General features: G+C 42.9%; 1 protein-coding gene across 1 annotated transcript in view; it reads right to left on the reverse strand.

Moving 5' to 3' along the window:
- Positions 1-18,240, reverse strand: part of RFWD3 (ring finger and WD repeat domain 3) — a 43,563-nt gene extending 25,323 nt beyond the window's left edge. Inside the window, exons 1-4 of the mRNA XM_040443128.1 lie at positions 18,113-18,240; positions 13,003-13,477; positions 3,729-3,925; positions 623-693 (exon numbers count right to left, since the gene is read on the reverse strand). Coding sequence (XP_040299062.1) covers positions 623-693; positions 3,729-3,925; positions 13,003-13,475 — 741 coding nt within the window. The 5' untranslated portion in view covers positions 13,476-13,477; positions 18,113-18,240. The remainder of the gene's footprint in view (positions 1-622; positions 694-3,728; positions 3,926-13,002; positions 13,478-18,112) is intronic.
- Between the last annotated feature and the right edge of the window lie 376 nt (positions 18,241-18,616).

An 18,616-nucleotide genomic window follows, 5' to 3' on the forward strand; every position in this document is an offset into this window, starting at 1 on the left:
GAAGGAAGGAAGGAAGGAAGGAAGGAAGGAAGGAAGGAAGGAAGGAAAGGGAGAGCAAGAGAAAGAAGAAACAAGTATAGTGTATGTGACAAAAGAGTTGACCAAAAATTTATTTATAGATGGGACACTATGCAGTGATTCATGAGAGTCAACTTTATGTACTGATAAAAGGTATAATCAAAACTTAACCTTGTTAGGTAGGTAGGACAAGTTATCCTCACATCTACCCCTACTTTTTATTTTTTAATATTTATTTATTTTTGAGAGAGAAACAGAGAGACAGAGCACGAGTGGAGGAGGGGCAGAGAGAGAGGGAGACATAAATCCAAAGCAGTCTCCAGGCTCTGAGCTGTCAGCGCAGAGCCTGATGTAGGACTGGAAACCATGAGCTGTGAGATCATGACCTCAGATCATGACGTCCAAGTAGGACGTCTAACACCTGAGCCACCCAGGTGCCCCTACCCCTGCTTTTTTAAACCTATGAGGAAGCGGCTACATAAATAAGTGGACTGGACCCACACGCTGACCTCCCACCTACAAAGCCTGCAAACTTTCCACTTTAGCCTGCAGCCTCTTCTTTAAATGCAAATCACCACTTCATTTAAGAGGATGCTCATATTACCTGTTTGGGAAGGGTCTCTCCTTCACGGATACTTGTAACTTCTTGTTCTGCTGAGGTACCTCCTACTTGGTCTGCCAAGTCATTTCCAGAAATGATAAGATTAGTAACGCACAAAAGAAGACAGAAGTCAGGAATGAGAGTCTAGCAGGAGAGCCTAGCGTATCACAGCTTTCCATTTCTAATTGGTAGTATTGTTTTAAGTTTCCTAAGTTGTAACAGTGAATTTATTTTTTAACTTATTTTGGATATTTTCAAATATGCATAAAACTAGACTGAACAGTATAAATAACATGTAAGTACACATCACCCAATTAAAAAAAAAAAAAATCGATCTTGTTGCCAATCTTTTCCCAACTAAGCCCCCCCAACCCCATTATTTTCTTTTACAAAGCTTAACAACAAACTCTAAAATGTCATTTCACTTATAAAAACTTTTGTAATACTGATAAAGACTTCTTTTTACATCAACACTATCCTTATCACGCCTAACAAAACTAATAATCTCTTAATACTAACACCCAGTTCATATTCAAAATTTCCCAGTTGTTTTCAAGTTACTCATTACACTACATTTATTGCTATCAGAATCTAAGCAAGGCGTCCACAACGAGTTTGACTGTTACATATGTGACGTTTTTTTCACTCTAACAATTCTTCATTTTTATCCCTTCCCTGTCACTGATTTGTTGGAAGATATCTGGTCATTTGTCTTATGAAACACTCTAATCCCAGATTTGACTGACTGCTTCCTTGTGGTATTGCTTAACTATTTGCTCTATCACCGATATTTCCTATAAACTGGCAGTTAAACCTAAGGGCTTCAGTGGATTCAATTCTGTTTTCTGGCAAGAAGAGGGGCAACAAGAATACTTCTTTGGTTGTATGCTTCTTCTTTTTTTTAATTTTTTAACATTTGTTCATCTTTCAGAGACAGAGACAAAATGCAAGCAGGGGAGGGGCAGAGAGAGAGGGAGACACAGAATCGAAAGCAGGCTCCAGGCTGTGAGCTGTCAGCACAAGAGCCCGACACGGGGCTCAAACCCACGAACTGTGAAATCACGACCTGAGCCAAAGTCAGACGCTCCGCTGACTGAGCCACCCAGCACCCCCTCCCCCACACCGACCAAAGTTGTTTTTTTTTTGTAATTTTACTGTACTGCCTCTAGACTTCAAAGTGCTCCCTACTTCTGGGTTTTATCACATCTATTATTCTAATAATAGAATGGTTTCTTTTTTTACACTAGGTCTCTGATTCACTTATTTCTTAATTTTATAGTGTGAGCAATGAATCCAGTTTGTTTTCCAGTTAGCAATCCAGTTTTTACAATATTAATTTAAAAGTCTGTCTTTTCCCCACTATTTGAAATATTCTCTTTCCAATACACTAGAACTTCATGTATGTTTAGATCTTTTTTCTAGATGTTCCAATGGAACACATTTTAGATTTAAATGGTTGCATCTCTGGTATTATTTACCTTGTTCTTCTACTTACTGCAAACTGGGCAACCTGGTTATTATATCTAGAGTCTTAAGCAGACTCAGGGATTTGGGGGGCAGGAACAGTATTTCCTAAGTGCTATGGATGTTTCTTTCTTTTTTTAATTTTATTTTTAACTAATCTCTACACACATCATGGGCTTGAACTTACAACCCTGAGACCAAGAGTCGCTTGCTCTGCTGACTCAGCCAGCCAGGCGCCCCTCTATGGAGATTTCTGATTGCAACACATCAAAATGCACATTCTGGTCTGGTGGTGTCAGCTTGCTTCCTCCATTGAAAGGAATCCCATCAACCTTTCAACCTAATGGTTTTAGGATCCACTGCTGATCTTTGCCTAGATACAGAATTCCATGAGGAGTCACACAATTATGACTTTTTCCTGTCATCTCTGCTCCAATATTAGCTGGAGTTTTTCTATTTCAAAGAACTTCCTTGGGGGTAGGTGGGAGAAATGAAGAGGCAAAGAGAATTTTTAGGGCAGTAAGAGTACCCTGTATAATGATGGGGATGTCATTACACATTTGTCAAAACCCACAGAATGGAAAACCTGAGGTGAACCCCAAGGTAAAGCACGGACTTGGAGTGAACATGCCACGGATTAGATGCACCATTCTGGTGAGCGGTGCTAACAGGGAGGCTGTGCACGTGTGAGGACAGGAGTGTGTGGAAATCTCCACGCTGTCCTCTCAATTTTGTTGTGAACCTTAAATACTCTTAACAAACAAACAAAACCTCCTTCATCAGCCAATATTTGGTTTTCCCGAATACAGTTCACCCAGGGAAAACAGGATAAATGCGTAATCCTTTATTTACCAGTTTTCAGAGTAATGCGTCAGGGCTCTAATAACTTAGGATGCTGATAAGTGAGCTTTTAAAAAAGCACATAATGATGAATTAGGATTTTTCACAGATTTGATGTATTTCAACCTATATCTCAATCCATACTCCAAGAATACACCCATTATTCGTTTTGATGCTCAAACTGTCCCATCTTGAGGCCACTTAGGAGCCCCTTTAAAGTTGCTCCTACGCCTACTGACCTGATGACTCTCTGAGAGATGGCTCCCTTGCTTTCTAGCACAAACGCCCTAGGCTCATTTTGTATATTTCCTATCCCAGTCTTGGAAAGCCACTTCTCCAAGAAGTCCTGGGTCCCTTTAGTGGGAAAAGACCATAATCTGGGGTATCAGAGGGTAAGCAGGACATATGCTCCAGGGTCTCTGCCCACTACTGTTAAACATAGCTCTACTTGCATAATACGTGGCATTATAGTAGGACTTAAAAACTGGCCGACTAGACAGGGTACCAAATTTACAACGCTTTTCTTTAAATAAAGAACCTACTACCTTATAAGATGTCAAAGAAGATGAAAGAGAATATAAAATGCCATCACAAAGTGACCAACTGACTGGGTCACAGATCACATTAAATTTCAAGACAGATCAAATCCTCTATATGGAATCATGGCCAGTGAAAGCTTTGTACTGTATGAAGCAGGAATCTACTGACATCTGGGGGCAAAAGGGAAAGTATCACATCACAAGTCTAGACTTTCTAGCTTTCTGGGTATTAGCCCTGTGAATCCAAAACTGAGCGACATACTCACCTTCTATAACAACGGCTCTAGGTTCCTCTCCCTGGACAACAACCTCCTCATACTCTGTGGAGCTGTCGGAATCAGAACTACTGGAGACCTGCAAGTCCTCAGAGACAGGATTCCTGGTCTCTGAACCATGAGACGTGGCTGGCAACTGAGGCTGGGTCCGGCTCACTTGAAAGTAAGCATCCAATGGTGCTCTGGACCTACGCAAGCAAAAAGACAACAGAATTACAGTACCATGGACCATCAACACAAGAAAGAGCCACAGTAATCGGAGAGTAAATCCTGGTCATTTCAACCCATCTCCAGGCAGTTAAACGTGCCTTTGAACACTGAAGCACAAATAGCAGTTTTAGGCAGATGTTGGCTGGCCCGGATATTCTCTTTTCCACTCAATTATTACATTAGCCACACTGGAGGTTGACTCTTGCTAAAACCAAATTCTACTTTACTGGCCTTTGGCCGTGTGTCAGTGTCTTTTAAAGGACACAACTCAGCAATCTGTCTCCTGATATTAGGGGTTGAAAGAGAGCGGGAAAGAAGAAAAAGGGCTCTGCTGATCAAAAATGGCCCCAAGGGAATTCCTGCAACAACACAGACCAAGGTCCTTCGGGGTAGAATGTGAAGTCCTGCTTCAGTCATCATGGTTTTACCTCTTATTTTAAAACATTATTTTTCTTTTTAAGTTTAAATAATGTCAGCTATGGATCAAATGTCGGCATGATATCAAAAATTAACTCAAGATGAGAAGAGCAGGAAGCAGAATTAACCCTATTCTGGCTGGCTGAATTTTAACCATACCCATTACTGTGCTGTAGTTTCGTTCACAACCCACCTATCAAACCACACCCTACTTACAGCACAGAATGACATTCGATAGTAAAAATCAGAAAGGTGTTCTGTACTTCCTCTAGGTGATAATTATAAAGTATTACTGAAAGGTAATCTACTTTTAAGTTTTAATAACTGTCTTTATAACATTAAGATACATTATTACCCAGAAACATTGTTGGAGACTGCTCACTCAGAAAAAAATTGATTTCTTCTAGTTCAGCTACAATTTATGGCAAACTAGGGTGTTCTATTAAAAATGATGATAGAATGGAACAAAATAAATATTTGGTATCTAATTCAACAGAAGATACACCTTTGTAAAAAAAAAAAAAAGAAAGAAATGTGAATAAATTGAAATGAGAAGTAGCAATTGTGAATCCTTTTTGACTCACAATTTAAAAGTGTGCCGTTCACGGCCCCTGGGTGGCTCAGTCGGTTAAGCGTCCGACTTCAGCTCAGGCCACGATCTTGCAGTTTGTAGGTTTGAGCCCCACATGGGGCTCTCTGCTGTCAGTGTGGAGCCTGCTTCAAATCCTCTGTCTTCCTCTCTCTCTGCCCCTTCCCTGCTTGCGCTCTCTTGCTCAAAAATAAAAAATACGAATTTAAAAAAAGTACACCAATTCAGTGGTTTTCAGCATAACTACAGGTTAGATAACCATCACCATTATCTTCTTCCAAAACATTTTCGCCATACCTAAAAGGAACCCTGTACACATATAACCAGTCCTTCCTTCTTCTCCCCTTTCTGCAACCTCTAGCAATCACTAATTTAATTTCGGTCTCTGTAGACTTGCCTATTCTGGACATTTCATACGGTACAATCATAATATATATGGCCTTTGGGGTCTGGTCTCTTTCATGACTTCATGATATATACAAGGACCACGTCACCTGTGAATAGCTATAGTTTGATTTCACCCTTTCTAATTGGAATGCCTTTTATTTCTTTCTTTTTTTTTTTTTTTTTTTTTTTTTGTCTAATTGCTCTGGCGAGAACCTCCAGTACAGCGGCAAACAGAATTGGCAAATTCTTGTTCCTGACCTTAGGAGTAAAGCTTTCAGTCTTTAGTAAGTTAGTAAGTTAGATGAGGGTTTTTTTATTCATGGTCTTTATCAGGTTGAGGAAGTTCCCTTCCACTGCTAGTCTGTTCATCATTAAAGAGTTTTGTCAAATGCTTCTTCATCTATTAAGATGTTCATGTTTTTCCCCCTTTATTGTATTAATATAGTATCTCACTATTTTTTATTTTTTTTTTAACGTTTATTTATTATTGAGAGACAGAGACACAGCATGAGCAGGGGAGGGGCAGAGAGAGGGGGAGACACAGAATTCAAAGCAGGCTCCAGGCTCTGAGCTGTCAGCACAGAGCACGACGCGGGGCCTGAACCCACAAACTGTGAGATCATGACCCGAGCTGAAGTCGGACACTTTACCGACTGAGCCACCCAGAGACCCTATTTTTTTATATGTTGAATCAGCCTTGCTTTCCTAGAACAAATCCTGTTTGGTTTTAGTGTATCATCTTTTTTATATGTTGTTGGATTCAGTTTGCTAGTATTTTGTTGAGAAACGTTGTATCTACATTCATAAATTACCAATAAACAATATTGGTCTATAGTTTTCTTGTGATGCCTTTATATGTTTTTGGTATTGGAATAATACTGACCTCAAAGAATCAGGAAGTATTCCCCCAGCTTCCATTTTTTTGAAAAGTTTGTTAAGTATTGGTGTTATTTCATTTTTTCTTTTAACTGGGAAAATAACTTTATTTTCTTTAGGTGTATGGGCAGATGTTTAGTCTCAGCATGTTTGGAATTGCTTCTTGGTACCAGCAGCCTTGGTGACTTTGAGCTCAGGGAAGCACACAGACTTGCTCAATGGCTAGCACTCGTCCACTGTTACAATGTTGCCAGTCTAGACATCCCCGAAGCAGGGGTACAGGTGCACAGACAAGCTCTGGTGGCGTTTTTCAAAGCAGTTGTATCTTTGGAGGTAGTGGAAGTAGGCTCAGTGGATGACAATGGTTCTTTTCATCTTTACCTTCGTCACCAGACCAGACAGAATCTGCCCTCGGATGGAGACCTTATGAGTAAAGGGGCATTTCTTGCCACTACAGGTGCACTCAATGGCCTCCTTGGGCATCTGGAAGCCCAGCGCAATGTTTTTGTAGTATCACAGGAGCTTCTCCTTGCTGGTTTCTCCAAACAAACCCCTCATTTTTTGCTTGTTTTTTAATGTTTATTGAGAGAGAGAGAGAGAGCGAGCGAGTGAGTGTGCGCGAGCAGGAGAGGGGCAGAGAGACAGAGAGAATCCTAAGTAGGCTCCACATTGTCAGCACAAAGCCCAATGTGCTCGATCCCACAATCCATGAGATCACGACCTGAGCCAAAATCAAGCCAAACGCTCAACTGACTGAGCCACCCAGGTGCCCCTAGCAGAACCCTCTTCTTATTTTGAAAGATAATTGGCTGCTTTTGGTAGGCATGCTCAGTCAGAATGTCTGCCATCTTCCCAATCGTCTGAAAAAAGGAAAGTCCAGAGGGTGTCTGGGATTCCTCATCAACTGCCTATTGATTTCCCCTTTAAACATCTGGTAGACTTCACCAGGGAAGCCACTTACTTCTGGGCTGTTCTGTGTGAATTTTGTTTTTAAATTACTAATTCAATCCCTTTATTTGTTAATCATCTATTCAGATTTTCTTTCTCTTCTTGAAAGAATACTGATAAACATGTCTTCTTAGAAGTTTGTCAATTTCACCTAAATTATCTAATTTCTTGGTATAACACTGTTCACAGGGATGCTTGGGTGGCTCAGTCAGTGGGGCATCCGACTCTTGATTTTGGCTCAGGTCACAATCCCAGGGTCACAGGATTGAGCCCCACATGGGGCTCTGTGCCAGGTGTGGAGGCTGCTTGGGATTCTGTCTCTCTTCCTTTGCCCCTGTCCCCTGCTCTCTAAAACACCAAAAAAAATCCCAAAACAAAAACAAAAATGTTCACAGTATTCCCTTATAAAATTGCTTTCTTCTGTAAGAGTGATAGTGATGTTCTTTCACTCCTGATTACTCTGGGTCTTCTCTCTTTCTTGATCAGTCTACCTAGAAGTTTGTCAATTTTGTTGATTTTTCAGAAAACCAACTTTTGGATTAGCTGGTTTTCACTCTTGGTTTTCTATTTCTATGAAGTCTATTTCATTCATATCTGCTCTAATGGTCATTATTTCCTTCTTTCTGCTTGCTTGCTTTGAATTCTGGATTTTTTATTTTGTTTGCTTTTCTTTTTCTAGTTCCTTAAGCTAGGTTGAGTACTTTATCCTTTCTTAGCATGGCATTTAACAGCTATACATTTCCTTCTAAGCACTGCTTTAGCTGCATCCTAAAAGTTTTGGTATACTAGGTTTTTCTTTTCATTCATCTCAAAGTATTTCCTAATTTTTCTTGGGATTTCTTCTTTGAACTCTTGGTTATTTAGGAGTTGTGTAATTTCTGCATACTTGTGAAATGCCCCAAATTCTTTGTTACTGATGTCCAGCTTCATTCTGTTGTGTTCAGAGAACATATTTTATATGATTTCAATCCTTTAAATTTATTGGTCTTGTTTTATGCCCTAACATATGATCTGTCCTGGAAAATGCTCCGTGTGCACTTGAGAAATAGGGATACTCTGCTATTAAGTGGAATTTTCTATTAGATCTAGTAGGGTTACAGTATTGTTCAAGTTTTCCGGCTCCTTGTTGACTTTCTGCCTAGTTGTTAAACTCATTATCAAAAGTGTACTGACATCTCCTATTATTACCGGTGAATTGTAGATTTCTACCACCAATTATGACAGTTTTTGCTTCATGTACTGTTACATGGGCACTGTTACAGGGGCATATAGGTTTATAATTGTTATATCTTCTAGATGGATTGGCCCTTTTATCATTATAAAATGTCATTCTTGACTCTTACAACAATCTTTAAAAAAAATTTTTTTTAAAGTTTATTCATTTTGAGAGGGAAGAGCATAAGCACAAGGTGGGGAGGGGCCGGGAGAGAAAGGGAGAAAGAGAGAGAATCCCAAGCAGGCTCCACACCACAAGCACAGAGTCCAATGCGTGTCTTGAATGCACGAACCTTGAGATCTTGACCCAAACTGAGGTTGGACGCTTAACCGACTGAGTCACCCAGGCATCCCGACTCTTATAACAATCTTGGTCTTAAGGTCTATTTCATCTGATATTAGTACATTAACTCCTACTCTCTTACGGTTACTGTTTGCATAATGTTATTTTGGTCCATCCTTTTACTCTCAACCTACTAATATCTTTGAATCTAAACTGTCTCGTAGACAGAATACAGTTGGATTAAAAAAAAAAAAACAAAACTCAATGCTGCTGATCTGTACCTTTTGATTTGTGTTTAATACAACTGCATTTAAGGCAGGATTTATATCTACTGTTTTGCTGTTTTCTTTCTTTCTTTAAGATTTCTCTTATTTTTAAGCAAACTCTACACCTAACATGGGGCTCAAACTCACAACTGTGAGATCAAGAGCCACAGGCTGAAACTGAGAGGCACCCCTGCTTTGCTCTTTTCTATATGACTATGTCTTTTTTGTTCATATAGAAATGTCTATTCCAAATTCTAATAGAAAAGTTTAGGGGTGCCTGGCTGGCTAGTCGGTGAAGCGTGTGACTCTTGATGTTGGGGTTGTGGATTCAAGCCCCGTGTTAGGTGCAGAAATTACTAAAAATTTTTAAAAATCTTGGGACACCTGGGTGGCTTAGTCTGGTGAACATCCAACTCTTGATTTCAGCTCAGGTCATTATCTCAGGGTTCAAGAGTTTGAGGAGCCAATAAGTCTCCTGGTCTTCGCTGAGTGTATGACTGTGTGTGCATACTGGGGCACACCTTCAGTAATCAGCCAGGCAGGTGACAATTCTTCCTGCTTGTGCAGAGCCTCAACGCCAATAAGAGTTGAGGAATTAGTGCCTTCTTAGGTCTTTCCTGGGCGCGGGCACAGTTGTACACAGCCCTTGGCATATGTGTGGCCTTCTAGATTTCTAAGAATATGTCAGAGCTTTTCAAAACCCCTACGAAGATCTCATTCCTTAGCTTTTCCTTTTAAGCTTTTTGGTTAGTTTAGTTTGCCCCAGTCGTTATGCACCACCTCAGGCAGCCTCTGGGGAAAAGGCTTGTAGGCTTTTTAGACTGGGCCTAAGTGCTAAATCAGGAATAGCCTGCAGGTGAGATCTTCTAGGAAACCACCAAACAGGACAAAGAAAGGGAATTCTCTGGGAATGAGGCTCTGAAGGAGCTCCCATTCCATTCTACTCCCTCACGTTTTCACCGTGATCGCAGGCAGTGGCTTTTCATGGTTACACTAAGCCGAAGAGGGATCTGGGAACAAGGAATGTCACGAAGCTTACTGTTCTACTGACATCAGCTGTTTGGTTTGGTTTGGTTTTTAATATTCGCTCCCTGAAAATGGTGTAAGTATCTGTTTAATTTCCAGCATCCTGCAAGTTGATTCTGCTAAATTTTGCCAACTGTTTCAGAGGTCCGGCCATTTTTACTGAGGTCACTCAGGTTTTCTTTTTAAAAAATACTAATAAGCAACTTTATCAACTTATTTTTGGGAACTGTGTGTGAACAGCAGCTTTAGCTACCACGAGACCAGCACATAAGAACAGTATTTCTTGAGTACATTTTAATCAAATGAAATCCACATTAAAGTGAGGCTGAGGGGCTACTGGGCATGCACACTGAGCATTCCTGCATAGAAACTGGTAAAAAAATCAAGTGATTAAAAAACACTCATTAACATTAAGATAGTAAAAGGCATTTCCAAAGTCAGACAGGGACACAGGAAAGGGGACTATCGTCATGAGGAAGTGCTAAGGTGTCTTTGGGAGTACAACCTTGAAACCCAAGAAATCCTCTTTCCCTCCACTTATTATCTCTGAATTAAAAACCAGTGTTAGTTCTTGCCCCTTGCCTAGCCTCTATAGTCCCAGATTCCATAAGCTCCATGAAAACAGGTACCCTGATCTGTCCTGCTCACAATGTATCTCCAAGGCAAAGTTCAGTCTCTCCCAGAGTGGAATGTCAGAAATATTTGATGAATGAGTGATGATGCTGACAGCCAGAATCAGAATCAAGCAGCCTCAAACAAAGAAACGGGAAAGGAGTTTGTGATCTTGGCTGAGAAGCCTGTTAGGAAAAATACCTCATTACTCACTTTTCTCCGACTCTGGCTTCTCGGTGGAGTCTGAGGCACAGCTGCTCACCCTGGCCCAGGCTGTCAGCACCTGGCCCAGAAATGGTCTATCAGGGGAGTAAATGCCAAACACCATAGTGAGAAATTCATGTTAAGAATTCAGAAGGTATAGGGGTGCCTGGGGGGCTCAGTCAGTTAAGCGTCCGACTTCGGCTCGGGTCATGATCTCGCCGTCCGTGAGTTCGAGCCCCGCGTTGGGCTCTGTGCTGACCGCTCAGAGCCTGGAGCCTGTTTCAGATTCTGTGTCTCTCTCTCTCTGATCCTCCCCTGTTCATGCTCTGTCTCTCTCTGTCTCAAAAATAAATAAACGTTAAAAAAAAATTAAAAAAAAAAAAAAAGACTTCAGGAGGTATAAAAAAATAATAAAAAGAAATTCAGAAGGTAAAATAAGCAATTGGTCCTGGAAAAGCTCATATTTTTATGTGAATTTAGTGTGGCATTTACTTACCACACAATATTCAGGGGGAAGAAGTTTCAATACCACATTTACGTGGCTACAGAATCCATGTTCTCTCCACGTAACTGCACAGTCCCTGGCCCCTTAGATTTATTCGCTTTGTACAAACATACAGTTGTCAAAGAGCTCAACTAACATCCTTCAATATCTAGATTCTGTAACCCAGTTTCTGAGCACAGAAGCAATTTTCTGATCAAAGTTTAGCTTCTGTGTATAAATACCTTTTAGGAGAATTATGCTAACGGTGCCAGCAAGAGAATCTGGTCTCCGTGGTATTTCCATTTGTCTCTGTAAATTGGCATCTGGTTTATAAGCATCACTCTCCTGTGAGCTGGTAAGTGTACCCCACCAAGAGCAATCAACTCTGCCCCCAACTCCCCTCCCCCAAGAGAGTATATGAACATCCAAGGCTGAGGAATACTGTGAGGCCTCCTGGCAGTCAGCCAGTTCCTAGGGACACCACTCTCAACTCTCAGCCCACTTACTTTGAAAGGCTCCCCAAACAGCACTGCAAGGTGCCTCCCCTATGACACAAACATACGAAATCTTATTCTGCCTTCACAATCAGAATGGCACCTTAAACAGTAGCATGCGTGTGAAACTCTTGTCGACACAAGACGAAGCACATCAACCCTGATGGTTCACATCCAGAAAAGACCAGGCTCCAGAGACTGGACCAGCTGTAACAGAGCACCCTCCCCCTGCCCCAAACAGTAATCGCCAGAACCCAGGCAAAGGATGCCGAATCCAGGATCAGAAGGCGCAATCCCAATTCCAGAGGTACCACAGCCAAAACACAAATGATTCCATCAGCTTCCTCATTTGTAAAACACAGTGAACAGGTGGCCTAGTTACTGCTTGTTAGTATCATCTCTTCATTTCCATAATGTAAGGAAAACACACGGATCTGACCGAAGCTTCCTCTGTCGTCTGTCTGTACAGAAAACAAGTGAGATCAGGGTTCCAATACCAGCTCAACTCCATCCCTGCAGTGGCTATGAGACCCTGAACAAAACACTTTCTCAGGGTCCAAGTTTCCCTCACATATAAAATAAAGATCTTAAATTCAATCTACGTGAAATAAAGGGTTTCAAATAAAGGAGAAGTTAAAAAACAGACAAGGCATAGACACCGGTTACTTTTCATAACGACCCCGTCAGGACCTGACAGCTAAGGTCTTCAAGAGGCAAGTTCAACCCAAAAACTATAAAAGAAAATTACTTTCAACTCCGCAACACACTCTCGGGTGAGGAGGGGTGGAATGTTTCCCCACTTAGCGAGATAAGCTCTAACTTTATTGACAGCGTACTTTTCACAAGGCTTCTCTGAATCCAGCCCGCCTGTCTTCCAAAGTCTACTACCCCGTTACACAGAATGCCAATGAACAACGGATCCTGGGTAGCCGAAGTGTGGACTCAGGACTTAAAAAAGTACTTCTGCGACATGCCAGAGATCTGAGGAAGAGCCACTTACTTCTCCAGAAGCCGCTGCCAACGAACCAGCACCTACTTTCCAAAGCACCTCAGTGTAACTGAGTCTCTCGGTTACTCTGTGAAGTGAATAAGGCAAGCGCTTTCATTTTCATCTAACTCCCGAGGAAACGGGGGTTCAGCAAGGCCACCTGACTTGCCAAAAGTCACAGTGGCAGCCCTCGGCGCACTAGGGCCAGAACCGGCGTTGGCAACTCCCAGGGCGGCACCGATCCCGAGACGGACACGAGTTTTTACCTGGCACGGTCGGTCCTCTGAGACGCTCCGGGTCTTGACCTGCGGGAGGCAGACCCCCTCGTCCTCCTGGCCCTCACTGGCCCCACGCTGTTGTCTGAAGGGGGCCTCAGGAACTCCAGCATGCCGTGAAGCCTCTGCAGCCCGCTGAGGAAGCTGTTCATTGACTCCAGTGACGACACTTGGACGGGGCGGTTAACACCAGGTCCCTGCCCGCGCTCCTCCGAAGCTCCCAGATGAACATCCTCCACACCATCTTCTCCCAACCGCTCCACTTCCTCCGTCGGGTCAGCAGACACCCGCGGAGCAGGCTGGAGCGGGGGCGGCCCCCCGTGGCTGCCGGCCACTTCGGCAGGTAGAGGCTGGAGCGGGGACGGTCCCTCCTGGCTGCCGGCCACTTCGGCAGGGGCGGGCTGTTCTGCAGCATGATGCTCTAACTGCATCTCAAGACTATACTCCATTTCTTCATGAGCCATCACTGGGGAAGTAATGTTGGTAAAAAGTATCAGCAAAGGAGAGAAAACATGCCAGGTAGCCGATATAATCACATCTAAGTCTTCTAGATGTTCTGTTTAAGATCATTCTCGGCAAAACTGAAAATCTTCAAGAGATTTTAGTTACTTATTTTAGGTCAGAAGGGTTCGGCCATCAACTTTTTCCCTCCGTAACAAGTACTTATAAAACTAGCTTTCCGGCTTACCCTTTACAAAAGTGAAGGCATGTGATCACAGTACTATCTTCTAAAGCAGAAACATCTAGGAAATAAGAAGGTTGAACTACTGTATCTGAAAGTAATTTCCCAGACCTCCTGCAGTTGTCATGACCTGAATACAGAGATTTACCAAAACAAATGCATAGAACGCTACATCTGATTTTAGTGGGCAATATTCATCTTTCACAGCACCAAGTTACAAAGGATAAACAGAAAAAGGACATTTTTACACTTGCAAAATTAACTCAATACTAACTCAAAACAGAAATTTACCTAATTTTTCCAAAAAAGGCTGAGCAAACCTGATTTACTTCATCCTTGTCATTATTTTTGTTTCCCCTCTCTAATGCCATTTGTTAGCCCATTTAACAAATATTTATTCAGTGCCTGTCATGTCCCTTTCCTTATTTGGTTCTTGTCTCTAATTCCACTATGTTAATCCATTCAAGAAATATTAAGCACCTGTTAAGTAGTCAGATCCCCCACAGAGGCAATGACAGGATAAAACTGTGTAAAGGATAAAATTCTGTCACAGAGTTTACATTCTACCAAACGCAAGAATAATCAAATAAATGTGGAAATTATACATGGTGATATTTGGTTTTGGGAGGAGTCGCGGATTACCATTTTAGACGCTCTTTCAGAAAGACTGAAAATTGAGCCCAGGCATGAAGGACTAAAAGAAGCTGGCCATAGGAAGAGCCAAAGAAGAGTTTCAGAAGGAAATCAGTACACAGCTCCCTGATGAGCATGGGTTTGGTAAAACAGAAACCAGGCAGATGTAATGAACACAGTAATGAAGAGTCCAAGTATGGGATGAGGTTGATGAGGCCAAACACTAGCACTAAAAGGTTTGGTAAGGAGTTTCTTTTCTTTCTTTCTTTTTCTTTATTTGAGAGAGAGAGAGCGCGCGCGCGTGCACTACCAGGGCAGAGCGGGAGAGAGAGAGAATATCAAGCAGGCTCTACGGTCAGTATGGAGCCCGACACGGGGCTTGATCTCACATCCCTGGGAACATGACCTGAGCTGAAATCAAGACTCAAGAGTCACCCGGGTGCCCCAGGAGTTTCTTCTATGTTAGGAATGGACTGTAGGGGGAGCAAGATTGCAAGTAAGCTAAGCCGTTTACAGATTACTTGTGGGAGTGCATACTAGTGGTCCAGAAGCCTGGGCAAGAGTGGTAGCAGTGGAGATGGAAAGTAGTAGACAGCTATAAGAACTGTCAGCATAGACATGCCACTTAAAATCATAGATTAAACTACCTAAGAAGGCAAGGGAGAGAAGAAAAGTGGGCCAAGGATTCAAAACCGAGAGGTTAACATTAAAAGGATAAGTTACAGGCAAGAGCCCAGAACAAAGGGTGTGAAGGAGAAAACCTGGTAGAGCATGGCGTCTTGGTCTTGGAAGAATGTTTCAAGGAGGGAATGGTCAAGTGTGTCTAGCGCAGAAGAATGGTCACTAGATTTAACAATGTAGCGAGGACACATAACCTAGAAAAGAGCAGTTTCCGCACAGCGAGGGGGCCCGAGGCCACACTGGGGTGGGCCGAGTAAGATGATGGAATACAATACACATGGTGGATGAATCACACGTATCTTTCTTTTTCTAGTCATTCCTGAAAACCCATTAACATGACAACTCCCCCCAACTGCATTAGAGAAAGGATAAAGGATAAATCACAAAGACAAAGCAAATTCAAACAGGGCACGAGACAATGCAATTTTTGCTAGAACTGGTAACTTCTTAGTAGAGCTGAAGTTAGATGAAGCCCAAGTGACTGCAAAGAGGGGGTTACTGTGTGCTACAGAGAAGCAAGCGGACTCCCACCGAGGGGACTGCAGAAACCAGGCAACACAGAGGACAGTGTTGAACGTGGAGCTGAAGAACAGGACTGGTTGAAAGCCTGTCTCAAACGAACAAAAGCCAGCCAAACACACACCTCCTCCACCTCTGCTGTAGGAAGCTGGAGGCTTGTACCAGACAGGCTTAAGACCAGCACGGGTGACAGCAAAGCAGTGAAAATAGGCAGTTAAGTGCAAGTCTACAAACTGAACAGTGTGAGACTCTCCCAACTCTTCTCACTTTTTCCCCCTGCACAAATCTGGGACACAATATTCTGGTTTATATACGTCCTCTGCTTAAAGCAGGAAATTAGAGGACTCTTCTCTAGAAAAAAAACAAAAACAAAAAAAAAACCTAAAAATATTGACAGTTGTGAATCCCCAAGAAAATGGGCGAGGCTCTGTCCCTCTATCTAACAGTAAAAGCCTACTACCTGATAGCTTGACAGGGTTCAGCCACTCATATAAAGCTTCCAAACAGCCTTAAGGGGGAGGGCAGGGGCTCTCCTTAAAAAGGAACTAATAGCCAAGGACCAACTGACATTTTGAGTAAAGCCTCCAAAATGAGGGAGAGACCAGAGCAGACAAACAGAAAAAACTTGGAGGGAAGAAAGGAAATTAATGCAAGAAACTGTAAAAAACAAAACAAAAACCAAAAACATATACAAACAAGAACAAAACAAAAAAAAAAAAACTCCTGAAACTTACAAGAAAAGAATGCCAGGGAGGAAAAAAGGACACATTGGAAAACAAGGAAGAGCTCTGGGAAATGAAAAATGCAAGATGACAGCCAAAATAAAATAGTTAATACAAGGATCAGAAAAAGTCGAGGAACTCTTTCAGAAAGTCGAATAAAAGATGGTCAAAAAAGACAGTAATAAAATAAAAATGTTAAGCCAGGATATTTCATTACCTTTAGTCCTGGAAAGAGAACTCAGAAAGTGGAGAAGAAACTAAAACAGGTTATAAAGGAATCCATTATAATGCCATTTTTAGGATAATGAAAAACATGAAAAATCATGCTGCTATCTGGACTTATACAACTGTAATACAAAACAAACCTGGGCATGAAAAATATCAAATTCAGGAAGAGAGTTCCGAGGTTCTCATGGGCTTCAACTCTATATATGTATGTATGTGTGTGTGTGTGTGTGTGTCTATATATATACCTTTTTTTATTTCTTAAAAAAGAAAAAGAAAAGGATGCAATTACAGCAAAAGGTTTGTTAGATCCAGATGGTGTGTGCACAGGTTTTTATTTTTTATTATTCTCCGTACATATCAGTATGATTAAATATTAGAAATGAAGTTTCTTCCCACCTTATGTCAGTTTTCATTTAAGAGCAACCAGTTTTCATTAGAACAGCAAAGCAGACAGCTGAATCCAACTGATTCATTACGGTATACACCGCAGCAACAAGTACACAGCAGGTGCTAAATACCTACTGAATTATCCACACACCTAGAGGCAGTCTGGAGCAAAGCTTCCCAACCACTGCGGGGAAATATACATCCTCCAGCCCAGGACTATGTCAGGAGTGACTAGAGCCAAAAAGCCACCCCAAGCCTTGAGCTGCCTTATCCTGGACCTCGGCATGCCATACAAATGCCATTTTCTATGTGTGGCGTTTAAGTGGACGCTTAAGACGTTAATTTCCCACTTGTCATCTTTCCAAACTTTGTTACTCAGATATAAGTCTGTAACAGGTGGGACGATGGCCGCCAATTACAGGATAAGGGGCCGGGGCATGCAGTGTAGCCTATCTGGATCAAATCCCCATACTACCTGTGGCACCTTTGGCCGGTTTCCTAGCCTCTCTGTTCAACTTGTTCATTTCTAAAACGGGGAATAAAAGTATTTACTTTTTATTTATTTACTGAGTAAATAGATTTACTGAGTAAATAGTATTTACTGAGCGCCTGGGTGGCTCAGTCGGTTGAGCGTCCGACTTCGGCTCGGGTCATGATCTCACGGCTCCTGAGTTCGAGCCCCCCGACGGGCTCTGTGCCTGCACAGAGCCTGGAGTCCGCTTCGGATTCTGTGTCTCCCTCTTTCTCTACCCCTCCCCCGCTCATGCTCTGTCTCTCTCTCTCTCAAAAATAAACATTCAAAAAAATTTTTTTGTAAGTATTTACGTCACAGTGTCGCTGCGAAGTAAAGCTGGATAAAACCAAAGAACAGGTTCCTCCGTGAACTTGAAAGTTACGCAAGTAACGGGCGCCCAGCGGGAAAGCAATTCTATTTGCACATGAAGAGCTAGGGGCTCGGCACCCCGGATGGAGAACGGCCGGCGGCGGACTCTTCTCCTGCCTTCCCTGCCTTCACCCCCACCTCCGGCACCTCCCCGATCAAGCCAGAAAAAGCGTGGGTTCGGGGCCCTCAACCCCAACCGTTGGGGCCGCCCGGAGCCACCGAACCTCCCTATGCTGCCAGGTTCTGTGCCCGCCCGCAGCTCCCCTCGTGGGGGCGACCCCAGACCCTGCAGCCAGGGATCCAGCCCGGGAAGTTATCCTGGAGCCAGGGGCCCAAGGCCTGGGTAAAGGCAAGTGCTCCCCTTACCTAAGGCCGGGGGGTACACTGCAGGGCTTGCAAAATCGCTGCGGTGGCGGCCGTTTCTTCGGAAGAACTCGCACACCTCGGGGGCAGCATCTACTTCCTGAGCAGCTCAAGCTGCCCGCCCGACTTGCGGGCGCAGCCTGCTCCTATTGGACAGCACTCCTAGACGGCAGCCAATACCCTCTCTTCTTCTTCCGTTGGTCTCCGCGGGCTGAAAAAGCGGCACTCTCATTGGCTGGTTCTTCATTGGCTTGTTCTTCGTAAACTGACTGCGCGACGCCACGCGCAAGGGGTCCTTGTACAATTGGTAGAAATCTTCGTCCGTCACCTTGTGCCCAGCCCACAAAGAGAAGACTCCAACAAGGGTTTCCCCGCTCTTTATTTGAACTTTCTGGCGGGAGAAAGTTGTAAAAAGATCCTTCGGATCTTTCTGGAGCCCGATCCGTGGGACAACCCAGCTCATGTATATCCTTTCGTGAGGTTGAAGAGCTCCTGAAAAAGAACTTG

The sequence above is a fragment of the Herpailurus yagouaroundi genome, unplaced genomic scaffold (genome assembly GCF_014898765.1).
Source record: "Herpailurus yagouaroundi ecotype Mexico unplaced genomic scaffold, PumYag 190, whole genome shotgun sequence".
NCBI classification, from domain to species: Eukaryota; Metazoa; Chordata; class Mammalia; order Carnivora; family Felidae; genus Herpailurus; species Herpailurus yagouaroundi.